This window comes from Ovis aries, chromosome 11, assembly GCF_016772045.2.
Source record: "Ovis aries strain OAR_USU_Benz2616 breed Rambouillet chromosome 11, ARS-UI_Ramb_v3.0, whole genome shotgun sequence".
NCBI lineage: Eukaryota > Metazoa > Chordata > Mammalia > Artiodactyla > Bovidae > Ovis > Ovis aries.
The window spans coordinates 23737208-23752207 of NC_056064.1; the positions used below are offsets into that span (position 1 = coordinate 23737208).

Below are 15000 nucleotides of genomic sequence, written 5' to 3' on the forward strand. Positions count from 1 at the left end.
ACCCACATGTGGTTCAGTGCTGCTGAGTGCACAGAGGGGACATGTCAGAGGGCAGACAGCGGTTAGACAGTAGGGCCACCACGGAGACCCTGGTGAGGATTTTGCTTCATCCTGCCCCCAGTGAGAGGCATTGGAGGGCCTTCAGTCTTTAAAGGTCCTTAACTAGAAGGAGGAGAGAGACTGTCTTGATGGCTGCAGCTGGCTGAATAGAAAGAGTTGGTGGGGAGTGGATGCAGGGAGGGAGAGCAGTGAGGGGTCACGGTGAGTGGTGAGGGGTCACAGGGCCATGGATGGTGTCTGGGGTGATGGGAGAAGGATGTGGATTCAAGGGGTACCCAGGTTCAGTAGTGAGGGCTCAGGGAAGACAAAGAGTGTGGGCTTTTCAGGTTCCTATGATCCCTGCAGTCAGGTAGAGAAGGAGGAGTCAGCTCTGGGGAGTGAATCGGGGGTTGGAGCCCAAGGGGTGTCCAAGCAGACATGTGTGCTTGGCACCACTGGGCACTGGGTGTGCCTGGAAATCAGAGTGTTGGTCCTGCCCCGAGGAGGGCAGTATTATGTAGTGGAGAACTCTGGAGCTTGGCTCCAAATTCTGGGTCTTCCACTTAGTAATGATGTGCCAATGGGCAGGTTTCTGAGTCTTTTCTGGGCCTCCATTTCCCCAAACGAAAAATGGAGAGAGGGGAATATCTCCTACCTCATATGGTTGGTTGTGTGATGAGCAAGTGAGCTTACGGTTATAAGAGATGCAGAACTGTTAGCCTGAGTATTTATTGAATAACAGGAAGAAAACAATAGTGTAATGAGTGGTTCTCAGTCGGGGGTGATGTTGCTTCCCAGGGCATGCTTTTCAGTGCTGGAGGGTTTTTGATTTTCATGGTTGTGGGAGGGGAGTGTGCTGCTGGCATCTCCTGGGCAGAAGTCAGGAATGCTGCTAAGGGCCCTACAGTGTACTAGGCAACCCCCCGCCCCCCACCCCTCTGCCCTGCAACAAATAGTTATCTGGCCCATAATGTCAGGCTGGGGTTGAGGAACTTTAGTCTAAATGATAGAACCATTTAAGGCCAGTGGGCCAGCAGGGTCATTTAAACTACGGTGCTTCTGGGGTTCTCATGGTGAAGAAATGTTGACAAATAATGACCTGCGATGTTAGGGATAAAGAGAAGGCATGGGTCCCAAGTAAACAGTTGTTTGTGTTAGGGCTGCAACCTTCTGTGGCTGAGCAGCTGTGGAGCTGGGTTCTGATCCCAGTGCAGTGTTGACAGGCCCACCTCTCTGAGTCTCAGTTTCCTCATCTGTAAAGTGGGGTAGTAATGTGAATTTTCAGGTTTTTTTTTTCAACAAGGCTTATTAATTAATACTGAAGGAATGATTGAATCTGTAACCAAGCCTGGATCCTACTTGATATCAAATAAATATCAAAATAAAAAAGGTTTTGAGTAAAAGGAGGTTTAGAGTGTGACTTGCTGAAGGTCACCTAGGGCAGAAGGGGACCTCCAATAGGTCTGCGATTCCTGCCGGTGCTTATTGCAACCCCACCTCCCATGGAGTGTTCAACCCTGAGGGGGGCTGCCTCTCCCTCCCAGCCCACAAGTCTTGTGCTTTGTACCTGTAGGACTGGGGTGGGCTTGTAGAGATCTGGAAACCTATTTTAGAGGAGGAGACCGGGCTGAGGGCAGGGGGGTGGCTGGGAGGGCTTGACATCGGTCTTCCATAATCTCCAATGCCATGGTCATCGGTCATTTCATACGTGAGCTCCCTGGGGTCCTGAGAGGGTGCTGGCGGCTCTCACCAAAAGGTAGTCATAGTACCGAGTGGAGGCCTTGAATATGAAGCACCAAGAGTAAGTCAGCAGTTTCTAGATGGAGTGTACCAAGCTGTAGATTATCTCAGCCAGAGGAAAACCAGAAAGCCGAGTGAGCGCCCTGCCAGCGGTGTGCTGTCAGTGTTTAACAACTGGCTGTCCCACCGCACACACACACGCACACACACGCACACACACTTATGCACACACACGCACACGCACACACGCACACACACACTCATGCACACACGCACACGCACACATGTTTACTGTAAATTTTACTGATATAAAGGATCTGAAGCACATAATTTATAAATAATGATATTAATAAAATATACAACATTCTTTACTATAAATTCCTCAGAGTTAACTGATTCTCACAAAATGTTTACATTGATATTTTCCCAACCTTTGTATCTGTAGAAAACATAAAGTTCCAGATGATGAATGAGTGTAGTTTTGACATGAATGATGATTGATATTATTTTGTCAGTGATGTGAACAGCTTCTCTGCTGAATCAGATAACAGTTTTCAAATTCGAAAAGAGTGTTTTCTCAGTTTTTTGTGCCATTCACAGTGTAATGACTAGAGACAAACACATTTTCAAGTATAATCCGTTCTATTAACATATGCTCCATGAGTTTCTTAATGTTTTAGACAAGAAAACATTAAATTAAGCCCTGATTTGTAGTGTTTGCTGACTTCCGTGGTGTGACTATTCCTGGCTGACCTCAAGCATCCACGTGACGTGGAGTTGGGAAGAACTACCTGACACTATGGGGCCTTCCCTGATGGCTCAGTGGTAAAGAATCCGCCTGCGGTGCAGGAGACACGGATTGGACTCCTGTGTCAGGAAAAGCCCCTGGAGGAAGGCATGACAACCTACTCCAGTATTCTTGCCTGGAGAATCCCATGGACAGAGGAGCCTGGTGGGCTACGGTCCAAAGGATCGCAAAGTGTCGGACGTGACTGAGTGATGTGTGAGCGACTAAGCACGCACATGCGTCAGATGTAATAGATGTAAATAATCTTAGGAGAATAAATAATAGTAAAATGTACTGAAATAACTAGATGACTTCTGAGTATTTATTACCTTTGATGAATATAATTTAATTGTAAGCTTGTAGAATTAAAAAAAAGATAACTGTGTGTAACAACCAGCTCACGACATTTCTAAAAATGTGAGTTGGTTCTTGTGAATCGGCACAGGTCAGCTAGAGTACCTAGTGGAGAGGACGCCCCCTGCTTCTCTGGGGCTCCCTATCCAGCTCCTACCCCCTAGCCCCAGTGACCTCTGTAGCCCCACCCTCCTCTCAAGGGCATTCTTCTTTTTCCTAGATGTCAAAAGCAGAAACTCCCCGAGGTCAAACCTGAAATTCCGCTTTGATAAGCTCAGTCATGCCAGCTCCAGTTCGGTAAGGATCTAGGGACATAGGGGGAGCTGGGGGAGCCTTCCACCTCCCACATGCCCATCTGCTCCAGAAGCCAGCCGTCCTTCCTGGGGTTGGGGGAAGAGGGTGCCTCACATCTCACATGGGGGCAGGGATGAAGCTCTGGTCTCATCTGGGGGTGCCGTTGGTTCCCCATTGGTCCCCATGGTGCAGGCATCAGCCTGGGGTTCACCAGCCACCTTTCCACACCTCCTGTGTCAGAGCCACACCCTTGGACACAGGCAGATGCAAGTTGGAAGCTATTGGCTCCTGGGGCCTCATGTCCCTTCCCAGGCTCTCTGGAGAGATGAGCACCAAATATGCAGAAGCTGTAGTCACTGGGAATTATGTGGTCTAGTGATTTAAAACTCTCATATGGATTTTTCTTGAAACAGGGTCACTAATGTGAAAGAGGAGTCCTTCGCTTGTCAAAGGTGGGTCAGGTGTTTGGTCCTGCTGTGGCCACAAGGGAGGGTGTGTCACTGAGATCGGCGTACTGGTGGTCTGATACCCAGAGAATGGCCAGAGAGATCCTGACTGCCTGGGAGGGCCAGTGCCTCTTCCCTGGAGTCTCTATGGTGGGACTCATGTCTGGATGGGGAAGAGGGTGCATGGCCTCGGGTGCCCATGGGATGCATTGCCTGGTGGAATTGGACCAGGCTTACTGAGCATGTCTCCCTTCCCCGGAGCAGCCTGTTCCCGCGTGCAGAGGGCAGTAGCCCAGAGCCCTCCTTCCTCAGTTGGCCTCTGGCCTTCCTGTTTTGACAGCCTTTGTCTCCTTGTGTCTTTGTCCAGTTCTCTGAGATGAGACATGTCTTCCCTGTGTGTCCAGAGATGCCCTGGTCTCTTAAGCATTGTACAGGGTGAGCCCAAGGAGAACCCTACTCCCAGCCTCAGGCAGGGACTCATGAGGTTTTCAGCAGAGCAGGGCACGGGTCCAGCTCTCCACCACCAAGGCCTGGCCTCCTGCTAAGGAAGTTACTAGAGACCCGTCTGACTGCCCAGCCTTCTCCCTGCCATGGGGCTCCCAGGGGTGTGAGTCACATTTGGAACCAAGGGGAGGAGCACAGCTGAGCGCTCACTATGCAAACGTGGCCTGTGTAAATGGGGATGTTGAGACTCATTCCCACTTCGATCAAGGACTTCAGATGCCTCGTTCACTAATGTTTGTGCCCAACTTCGTGGGCTGTGGCAGCTCTGCACCCTTGTGTCTGGCAGCCACCTGTCCTAAGCACATGTGGGCACAAGCGTCTCCTTCTCTTCCTTTACCTACTATTTGATCATCTTCTCCCTTCTTGTTTTTTCCAGGGAGGTCCCGATTCTGTCTTGGAGAAGGCTCCTATTCCAGCAGTTTGGGGGTGCCGTCCACTACTCTGACCGTCACAGGCCTACCTTTCCACTGGCCACCTGGCCACCAGACAAGCTGTCTGTCCCAGTGTCCCGACCTGGCCACAGCCTTGCCCGTCCCTGCCAGTACCTCCCTGTCTCTGGGCAAGGCCTCATTCCTCCAGGCTCCCCCTGCTCCTGACCGCCCGATGTGATGTGTGTCTGGGTCATTTGTCATCTTGTTTTGTCTGCAGGGGAAAGAGTTGGGCAAGGGAAGAGGGGGATAGGGTACCAGTCAAGAGTCCAGAGAGGCAGAGAGAGTGGTGAGGTGGGCAGCAGAGGCTGACAGCAGGGCACTGCTCCCAGGCAGGGGCAGCATCGTGCCCTGGACGTGGTAGGCAGGAGGCTGCAGCCACACCGAGCATGTCTCCCTTCCCCGAAGCAGATGCACTTAGTGGTGGCGGAGGGAGCATTTTTCTAAGAATCTAGATTTGTAGCTGTCCTCGAAAGCGTCCTGATAGAAACCGGTTCTGCTGCTCCTACATGTCTGGAGCTCCCAACATCTACTTGCTTCTGTGCTAGGAGTTTCTTACCCACCTGCTGACATCAGGCCAGACTGCTTTTGTCCCTGCTACCCCTGGATCTCGAGCTATGTGGCTGGGTGAAGCTGAGACACACAGCTGAGCATGCATGGGAGGCGTGTTCTTGGACGGCTTTACTTCCTGCGGGAAAGCGGTAGCTGCCAGGGAAGTCGTCAGCCCCTCCCCTTTGAGCAGATGCCTTTCCCACAAAGGGGTGGGCAGCGGGGGTGGGAGGGTATTCAGGGAAAGCCAGGAGCATGCAGGGGCCTTGGCCAGGGAGAACCTCAGGGCCAAGGGCTGGCTGGGAGCCAAGTCCCTGCTGGTTGTGGAGGTTCATGGGAGGCATAGAGAGTTACTTCCATCCCCTACTTAGCGGGGAGCCCAAGAGGCGAGGTGAGGGACAATTGGATGGGTTGATCTAGCTTAGGTGTGGGGATGGGTGGTGTCTTTCTGCAGTTTAGATGTCTGGCCTCCGCCAGCGCCCTGGGGGATTCTTTCCAGCTACTAAGCCCTTTGGTTTTTATCAGAGCTTGATCCACCCTAAATCTTAAATCCTTCTCTTCTCCTCTCCAGCCACAAGTCTGTAAGCATTTGTCACATGAGTGGGATTCCTGCAACCTGGGTCCCTGCTGGGCATAGTTCAGACACTACCCGTTATCTGCACCCTCATCCTTTGCTGGGCTGAGCTGGCTCGCCCTCTGAGAAGTGGGCCCTGCTTTCTTCTCAGCCATCTGAGTCAGTGATAGGTCATTTCTGTTGACTGGCCATGGTGGAGTTTAAGGTGAGGAGGTGTCCTCCAAGTTGAACAGTCTGAAGAGCAGACTCTTGAGGGGTGCCACAGCTCCAAGTATGTATGGGGCCTCAGTGACACACAGCTGCCAGGGTGACACCGCTAGGCTCCTGTTTCAGTGAGCAGATTACATGGACTTCCAACCAAATGCTGTGTTTGCATCAGGATCTGGGCCTATCCCCAAGGCAAGACATAAAAATGTTACACTCGTTTTTTGACTGATGTGACAGTTTCCCCTTTGCTTTTGTTTTTGGAGCAAAATCCTGGTCCTTCATCCTCAACTCACGTGAACTCTGTGGGATCCTATTTATAGGCTGGGTGGACCTCTCCCCTTCACACTATCTGGGAAATGTGTTTACTCAAAGTACTAGTCCGGTTAGATTTATTCTGGTTAGAAAGTCAACAATGTCTATTTAGCTTGTATTAAAGATCCCCGTAGCAGCGCCCATGGCTGGAATGAGGCCCGTGGATTCTGGCAGCGTTCTGTTGGCTGGGCTTCTGAAGGAGCTTGAAAGGTCAAACTCCATTTCTTTAAAAACTGCTCCAGATTCTGGCTGGCTTCTCTGAGTAGCTGTTATTTACAGCCGCCTGGTGGTTGTGCTGGGGTGTGTCTGTCGTGCTCGGGGGGTCCCATGGGGTTTTCAGGTGGTCCCCATTCTGTCCTACTTGGGAACCTTCCACCCACCTTCCCCCACTGCTCTGGCTGCTCTCCCTGCAGCCCCCACCTCCCAGAGGGCTCTGCCCCCTGTCTCTGAGCCAGTGGCCGGGTTGATTGCTCAGTGTGTCCAGAGAAACTGAGAGGCGTATGTGGGCTCCCTAAGAAGCAGACCTAAGTGGCCTCTGTGTGCTGATGGAGATGCTCTGGGCAGGATCTGAAATGTCCCTCCCTCACTTCATCTAGGAAGTTTATTTTGTGGCTTCTAGAGTGTACCCCACCAGCCCCACTGAGGTCCAGGGCTGTGGAGGGAAGGAGAACGAGGATGGGCCAGTCTCCCTTTGTCCTCTGGACCATGGGACTGGCAGCTTGGATTCCTGAAGGCTGCTCACTCCATCCCCCTCTTGCATTGCTCCAGAATGTCTTTCCTTTTATTGCCCCATCTAGTCTTGAGGCTCAAAGGTCGCTCCAGCCTCCTTGGTCCTTATGACTAGACTCATCCCTGATGGTGCTCTTGCTGGTATTTGAGGCGTCCCATCAGAGACGTATTTCCTGGACATAACTTTGGCTCTGGGACCTCATGGAAGAAGCTACACTTTTCAGCTCTGTTGGGCATCCATATGCCTCTACTGAGCTGAGACTTAAAAACAGATGTGGAGAGAGCTAGAGTTTCTATCGCTGCTAATGGATGGACATGGGAAAAATATTCTGTGGTTCAACCTTGTCAGCTTCATCTCCATGTCCAAGCCTTCTGGGCCCCTTGTAGCATCTAATCCAACTGTGTCATCTTCCAGATGAGAACCTTCAGCTCCAGTGAAGGGAAATAGCTTGCTTGAGGTCACATAGTCAGCTGGTGGCAAAGCTGGGATGAGAATCCACAACCCAGAGCCCTTTCTTCGGCACTACCTATGTGGTTGGTGGAACAAGAGAGTGGATTTCCTGGGGGCCTGAGATCTGAGGAAGCCAGTGAGCCAGTTTCTCGGCACTGGCTGGGAGGTATCAGCAGCCACCAGTGCTGGTGGGTCTCAGTCTCAGCCTCTGTTCTTTTCAGCAGGAGGGATGTTCTTTGGGATTTTTTTCAATGAGGGCTCTGGGGTTTGGCTGCAGCTCGGGCAAAGAAAACAAGGAGGGAAAGAGATTTCAGGGGACTGTTCCTCAGTGACATTAGTTCTTCAGTCCCAATCTGTAATGAGGGCGTAGGCCTGAGCAAAGATGCAGTTAACCAAACCTCACTTTCCTTTTTTTTTCAGTTAAGGAGAAAAGGGGTAAAAGGAAACTTTGAACTCTCCCTGATTGTTAAACAAAGGTAGTCAATAAAAACCTCAGCTCAAGGGATGATAGCCCGTTTCATGTAGTCAATAAAAACCTCAGCTCAAGGGATGATAGCCCGTTTCATGTAGTCAATAAAAACCTCAGCTCAAGGGATGATAGCCCGTTTCATGTTCTTACCCTGACTGTTTAAGGTGCCAACTCAAACACTACCTTCATTCATTCTTAGTCAACAGAGACAGGTCTGTTGTGGGGGAACGGTCGAGGTTCAAACAGATCTCATGGCTACCGGTGCCCGGCAGGGGCCCCATGGCTCCTCTCCAGCCTCCAGGCACCCCTCTCTCAGAGCAGGGAGAGTCAGCAGTTTGCCAGGGCTGTTCCTACCACCTGGGGCCCCCCACTGGGGCATTCTGTTCTGCTCTGATGGCTATTTTATTGCCAGTTCCTTACCCACCCCAACCCCACAGCTCCCTCTTTTCAGCAGGGCCATGTGCCTCTTTGGGAGAAAGGAGAAACCCCCCCACTAAGGCCAAGGACAGTGGAGTCCTGCCTAGTGAGACACTACTGGGGGGCAAGGGCACTGTCCTGTCCTTATCAGTCCCAGGGAGAGAGTGTGTGGCTGGAAGACTGGAATTTAAATGCCATCGTTTCTGATCTTGTGACATTTCTACTTGGAAGGGTTAATCCCCCCCCTTCCCGCTCCTTAGCATGTGTGTTAGCTCTCCCCTATCCCGGGCGTTGCCCTTCCACACTCCAGCCTGGGGAGTGCCGCTGTTTAAGTGTGAAGAGATTCCTCTGTGTGCTAGAACCTGCTTGGAGATGTAGCTTGGAGATGGTGATCCATGTGATGATGACCTTTCTGTCTTTCCTCTTTCAGAGGAGGTGATTTGTAGACCCCCACCCCCACCCCTGACTGCCTATGTAATGTAAATAGTGTACATTTAATTTATTGCTATGGTAGCACATTGTATTTGTTAATGTATAAAATTCTAAAAGTTGACAAATGTATATTTTGTTGCTTAAATGTGTCTTTGCAGAAATTGACAATAAATAAGATATTTTGTGTCCATCAGTGTTCAGACTTCATTGCCTAGGGCCCCAGTCCTGAGTGTCTTTCAGTACATCAGAGATTGAATCCATATTCCCATGGGCTGTATCTAGCTTGCAGATGTTTAATCAAGAAACACCCCTCTGACCACCAGCACCCACCCCGCCCCCCACTCCCCAGCTTCATTCTCAATAGCCAGTCAAGTTGCTCTTCCCTCACCTTTGATACCTAACCAAGTTCCTCTTAATAATTTTCCATCCAATTCCTCACCCTGCCATTGGCTAGAAATCCCCATTTGTCCCTGTTGTATTTGGAGTTGAGTTCAGTCTCTCTCCCTGATTGCAATAGCCTCAAATCCTCAAATAAAGTCTTCCTTGCCTTTTGAACTCTGGGGCAGTTTTTCTTTGACAGGTGGCTAACTTGTCCTCCCTTGCCCCCCAACCCAGCCTCTCCTCCTCTGCACATCCGCACCAGTGTTAGTAGGGAGAAGAGGAAGGCAGAAGAGACCTCTTATTTTGAGACTGCTCCTGAGTGAGTACAGTGTTAGTTGTGGTACTCTGAGAAGCAGACACCGAGACAGGAAGAAAACATTTGTTAGAAGAAAGACCTGTGAGAGAAAATGGGGAGGGAGCTGAAGAAAGCTGAAGAGTTGTCAGACTGCCACGCAGGTCTGACCGTGAGTGAAGAAGAGATGGGAGGAAGCAACATGGCATGGAGGCATCTTTGATGCCAGTTCATTTCTAAGAAAATTCTAAGCAGGGCTACTGCAGAGTCCCCTAGCCACTGTCACCATCTCCCTGCAGATTGTGCACCCTCTTCCATTGCAGGCAGATTCTTTATCACCGAGCCACCAGGCCCACATTGATGTAGGCGGTGGTTAAAGCCTCCTTTCTCTTGGTTCTCTCTGCCTCTCTGTCTGATATAAACCCTCTGTTGGCTCCTTGTGCTTGGCAGGTATTCAGATGCTGCTGATTTGTTATAAATTTCCTTGTTATGAGAGAAATCTACATGCATACAGTCTTTGCTTAATAGTGCAAGAATTTCAAGTTTGGCTACTTCCTTGTGTCCACTCGGCTCTCAGGATGTCCCCTTGTCCTCACCTTGCAGGTAGCAATATCTGCTGCTAAGTGTCAAACCCTAGCACTCTTTCTCTTCACCCTGCATCTACCTTCTCCTTCCTCCCGACACTAGCCATGACAAGTGGTCTCGGTGATGTTAAGACAGTCATCATACATGACTCATTGTGGGATGTGTTTGGAGGACCCTCGGTCTTGTAGGAATAAACAGAGACAAGCCAAATGCTCTCCTTCTTTCATCCCTCTCTTATACTGTCTGGAGAGTGAGGTGGGGTGTGGCTTTTATTGCTGGTTCTAATGAAATGGTGCCTTTCTGCCAGCCTGGTGGGGCTCCATGGTTGGCTCCAGTGACCCAGCGGTTCTCTGAATTTCAAATGCAGATTTGGCAGCTCACTGCTATAGCTCATTCAAACCTCTGCCCTCCAACATTCAATGGTGCCCCTGTGCTCCCATGACACATACTATTTATGGGAACCAGAGTTAAGTTCCAGGGAGGAACTCTGAGAAGGAGCTATGGCATCTAAAGGCAGGGATCCACTGAAGGGGGCCACCAGACTCCATTTCTTCAGACAGAGATAATACCTGTTGGGAGCATCAGGTCATCCCCACTTCAAACCAGCTCCCTCTACTCTCAGAACAGAAAACTGCTCCCATCCAGGGATGGCTTCTTTTCAAGCATTTCAGTTTTAGAGTGCATAAAAATCACCTGGCGAGATTGTTAAAAATGCAGATATCAGGCATCATTCCAGAGGTTCGAATTTGATTGGGTCCCAGGAATCTGCATTTTTAATGAGCTTGTGAAGGATTCTGATGCACTGATCTGGTTTGTCATCTCTATATATGTCCCTTTCCTATTACAATAGTCTCAGGTCCAGTAAGAAATGGGTGGGGAACAGTGAGGTGTGGGGGGTTTGAGAGATGCCAGTCCCCCACCTAAGGGGACTGTTATTATCATTATCACAAATATGGGAGAAATGTCTGTCCCAGCAAGACACAAGCTCTTACAGGAAAATGAAAGGAAATCACTTAGAAGAGGATAGAGAAATATAAATAAAACATGAAGCTTGTAAGAAACAGTTTAAGATGAAAATGCATTATGGCTGCATGAATGACCAGGGCCTCCTGTAATAAGACTGGGAGAAAAGATGAGGTCATGCCTGAAGCAGAGAGAAAGAACTTGGTGAAAAGAAATTAAAAAAAAATCAGATCCTGAGGATTAAAAATTAAATTAAAATTAAAAATTAAAATACAGCTAGAGCCTCTTTCTCCAAACCAAAACGAATTATCAGATGAAAGATGTGATGGGAGACTTTGGAAACCCACTGGCAATCTAGGGACAAATCAGCTGCTGGAAAGGGCTGAAGATAGCACCCCTGGGTGACATGTTCCCTGTCACTAATGATGTTAGAGGCAAAGTAATTTAGTAACTACAGTAGGTAAATGAAAGGATGTGGTTGATGAATTGACTCCATCAAGGGGAATAATAACACAGAACAGCCCATATAAAAGAACCAGCAGAAACAAACTGCCACATAAATGACCCCATACGAAGACATACAAATGATTAGACAGACCAAAGTTAGTGTTACAGAAAAATGCAGACACTTTATGAGAAAGATGGGAGAAAATGTGCTCAAAGTATTGGATCAGATAAATTTTACTAATCACCTTTAAAACATTATATTAACATTAAAAATATATATAAGACGAAAAAGGAAGTCTTCATAGCCTTGCTCTAAAATATCAATTGGTGGGTTTTATAAGAATTTATCACTAATAAGGAATTTTAGGGAAAGTTCAGAGAAAATGAACAGCAAAGCCCGGATGAAATCTATCTATAAAACCTAGTATAATAGTGTATGTAATGGGAAAGGATTTTAACTTGTTTAATTATAGATTTTTTTTTCTTTTCTTTTGGGGGGGTGGTGGGGTGCGGTTGCGCCTCATGGCTTGAGGAAATCTTAGTTTCCTGACCAGGGATTGAACCTAGACCGATGGCAGTGAAAGCATGAGTCCCCTTGGACCTCCAGGGAATGCCATAGAATTTTCTACTAAGGAAGAGAGTTTCCAAAAAAGATGAAGGATAAATTTCCAGCAGATATAAACAACTGGAATCTACTACAGGGATTCAGCAATGATAAAATTATTATCCAAGATTTTAATTCAGTGACTTATGCTAGCCCATGTACACTAGGATGATTACGTTGCAGAACTTGAAGCAGTTCAAACTAGTTTAAACTGACAAAAAAGGAGACATTTATTAAAAGGAGATAGGGGTCTATACAAAAAATTGATGAACAACAGAGCTTAATGTATAGCACAGGGAACTATATTCAATATCTTATAATAACCTATAACAAAAAATATCTGAAAGACAAAACTGAATCAATTTGCTGTACATCTGAAATTAATACAATGTGGTAAGTCAACTATACTTCATAAAAACATGAGGGAAAAAAAGAGACAGTGTTTCTCCTAGATTCAAAAGGAAGGGGATACAACTAGGCCAACAGTAAGACAGCAAAGGTCATCAGGCCTGATGCCTGTCTCTCACTTCTTCCTGCATTTCTCTGTATTTCTTTTCTCCCTGTTGTGCGGTGTCACTTCCTTATGAATATGTGAAGGCTTTTTGTTTGGTTTATTCTCTCTCTGAAGACCAGCTAAGCTGGTGTCAGCACCATTTTGTCTTCACTGCCTAGACCTTGAAGTGGATTTGGGTCCTTGAAGTGGATTTGGGTCCGTGAACTGTTTCCTTTGTCAGCTGGCATGATGTTACGCTTTGTCAGTAGAGGGCGCAAGAGAGGCACTGCAAAAGGTTAAGGGGTTTTGTTTCTGGTACACCCGTGCAGGTTTTGTTGTAGCTCGGTGGCTGTCATGTTGGACTCTGCGGTCCCATAGATTGCAGCACGCCAGCCTTCCCTGTTCTTCACTATCGCCTTGCGCAGGCTTGGCGAGCTCTTAGACCTCACTTGGAAAACCCTTGGAGCAGAGACACAGGCACTAGCTCCAGGCCATTTGAGGTTTCTTCTCATGAGGGGTTAACTGCTTGAAGTAAAGAACTGGAATTCTGGCTGTTCTCCTCAGAGAATCCCTGTCAGAGGGGAGAATCGGCAATTGGGCACTTCTAGTCTGAGAGCTCTGTCTGTTTGAAAAGGGAGCTGGCATCTGGAAATTGCTTCAGAGCGCCTTGTGTCTGTCTGAAGAAGCCTGGCTCTCCAGCACTTGACGTCCTAGAGCGCTGTCTCTGACTAGATGGTAGGTCTCAGGCTCCTGCCTTTCTCCTCAGAGAGCTACTTCTCTGTGTGAACCTCAAGGCTGTCTATTGAGTGTTTCTCCTATTTTTGTGGTTTGCTAAAGAAAATCAACCACCAAGCATTTCTCCTCTATGAGTTGCTCAAGCTGTGGAGGGGGGAGGGCAGAGCCTCTGGCACTTCACCCCAGAGAGAGCTGTCTCCCTGTACAAATAAAGGAGCCAGACATCTGTCTTTTCTCCTCAGAGCAGTTTGTCTGTTTGAGAATTTGAGATTTCGCCTCAGAAAGAGTTGTGTCATTTTCTGAGGCAGAGTGCTGGCAATCTAGCATTTCTCCTCAGAGTATGGTCTGTCTGAGGTGGAGGACCAGTCATCGGGCATTATCTCCTCAGAGAGGTCTATCTCTCTGTTTGAAAAAACCTGCTGATGCTTCTGAATTTCACCTCGTAGAGAACTGTCTCTGCCTGAAGTCTTACCAGCCAGCCCTTCACCTTCTGGAGGGCTGTCTCTGACTGTACAGTAGTTCTGAGCTTCCTGCCTTTTTCCTCAGAGAGCTGTGTTTCTGTGTCAGCTGGAAGGTTGACCATGGGCTTTTTTCTTCCTGAAGGGCTGTCTTGCTGTTTGGTTAACAGTACTGACCAACTAGCATATCTCCTCTGATGGGATGTCTGTCTGTTTAAGGGGTAGCGCTGAGCCTCAGGATTTCACCTCAGAGAGAGTGGTCTCCCTGGCTGAATCAGAGAGCTGGACATCTTTCTTTCCATCACAGAGCTCTTTATCCTTTTCGAATTAGAAGGCCAGCTATTTGAATAAATATGGTACTGCTGCTGCTAAGTCGCTTCAGTCGTGTCCGACTCTGTGCGACCCCATAGATGGCAGCCCACCAGGCTCCCCCGTCCCTGCGATTCTCCAGGCAAGAATACTGGAGTGGGTTGCCATTTCCTTCTCCAATGCAGGAAAGTGAAAAGTGAAAGTGAAGTTGCTCAGTTGTGTCCAACTCTTCACGACCCCATGGACTGCAGCCTACCAGGCTCCTCCGTCCATGGGATTTTCCAGGCAAGAGTACTGGAGTGGGTTGCCATCGCCTTCTCCGAAATATGGCACAGATTATGTCAATATGCAGCACTCCTTTTCCCTAGAAGCTGTTTTCTCCCCTCTTTCTCCTATTAAAACACTACAAGAGAAAAGTACAAGAATTGACAACAACAAAAGAGAAGGCCAGCTATTCCAGATTTCTCCTCAGAAAAGCTGGTGCCCTTTCTGAGGTAGTGTTGTCAATCTGATGTTTCTTCTCAGAGTGCAGTCTCTCTTCATGAGGAGGGGAATCGGCCATCAGGCCAGTTTCATCACAGAGCTCAGTCCCTCTATCTGAAAGAATGAGGTGGCCATCCTGAATTTCTCCTCTCAGTGTGCTGTGTATTTCTGAAGCCAAAGCCTGGCTCTTTCCCATTCTCCTACGTGTGCTCGACAAGCTCTCAAGCCTCACTGGGCAAACACTTGCTGCGCATGCGTTGGCTCCAGGTTTGGCTGCCCGAGCGCCGGCTGCTGTCTCGGCAGCGGATCCAGGCCTTGCCCGCAGTTTCTCTAGTGCCTGGGCCCGCGATGTGCCACGTCCAGGGGCACCCATTGGCTTCTCCCAGAAGCACCCCTTTCCTACACCTGCTGCTTCGTCACCTCAGGAATTCCCCGTGAAGTGTGAAACTGGCACTGTCTACATGGAGCACGGGGAGAGAAAGAAGAAAGAGGCAGACCGCTCCAGACTGGTAGGTGCA

The 15000-nt window shown here is 48.7% G+C and overlaps 1 protein-coding gene across 10 annotated transcripts in view; it reads left to right on the forward strand.

Moving 5' to 3' along the window:
- Positions 1-8922, forward strand: part of RAP1GAP2 (RAP1 GTPase activating protein 2) — a 201350-nt gene extending 192428 nt beyond the window's left edge. For 7 of the 10 annotated variants that reach the window (XM_042255520.2, XM_042255515.2, XM_042255514.1 and 4 more), the window contains 2 exons: positions 3141-3217; positions 4541-8922. In XM_042255520.2, the coding sequence (XP_042111454.1) occupies positions 3141-3217; positions 4541-4609 (146 nt within the window). In that variant the 3' untranslated portion in view covers positions 4610-8922. Of the gene's footprint in view, positions 1-3140; positions 3218-3627 lie in introns of all 10 variants that reach the window. The other 3 variants (XR_006061142.1, XM_027975123.2, XM_060395323.1) reach the window with 2 other exon arrangements.
- Positions 8923-15000: the final 6078 nt, after the last annotated feature.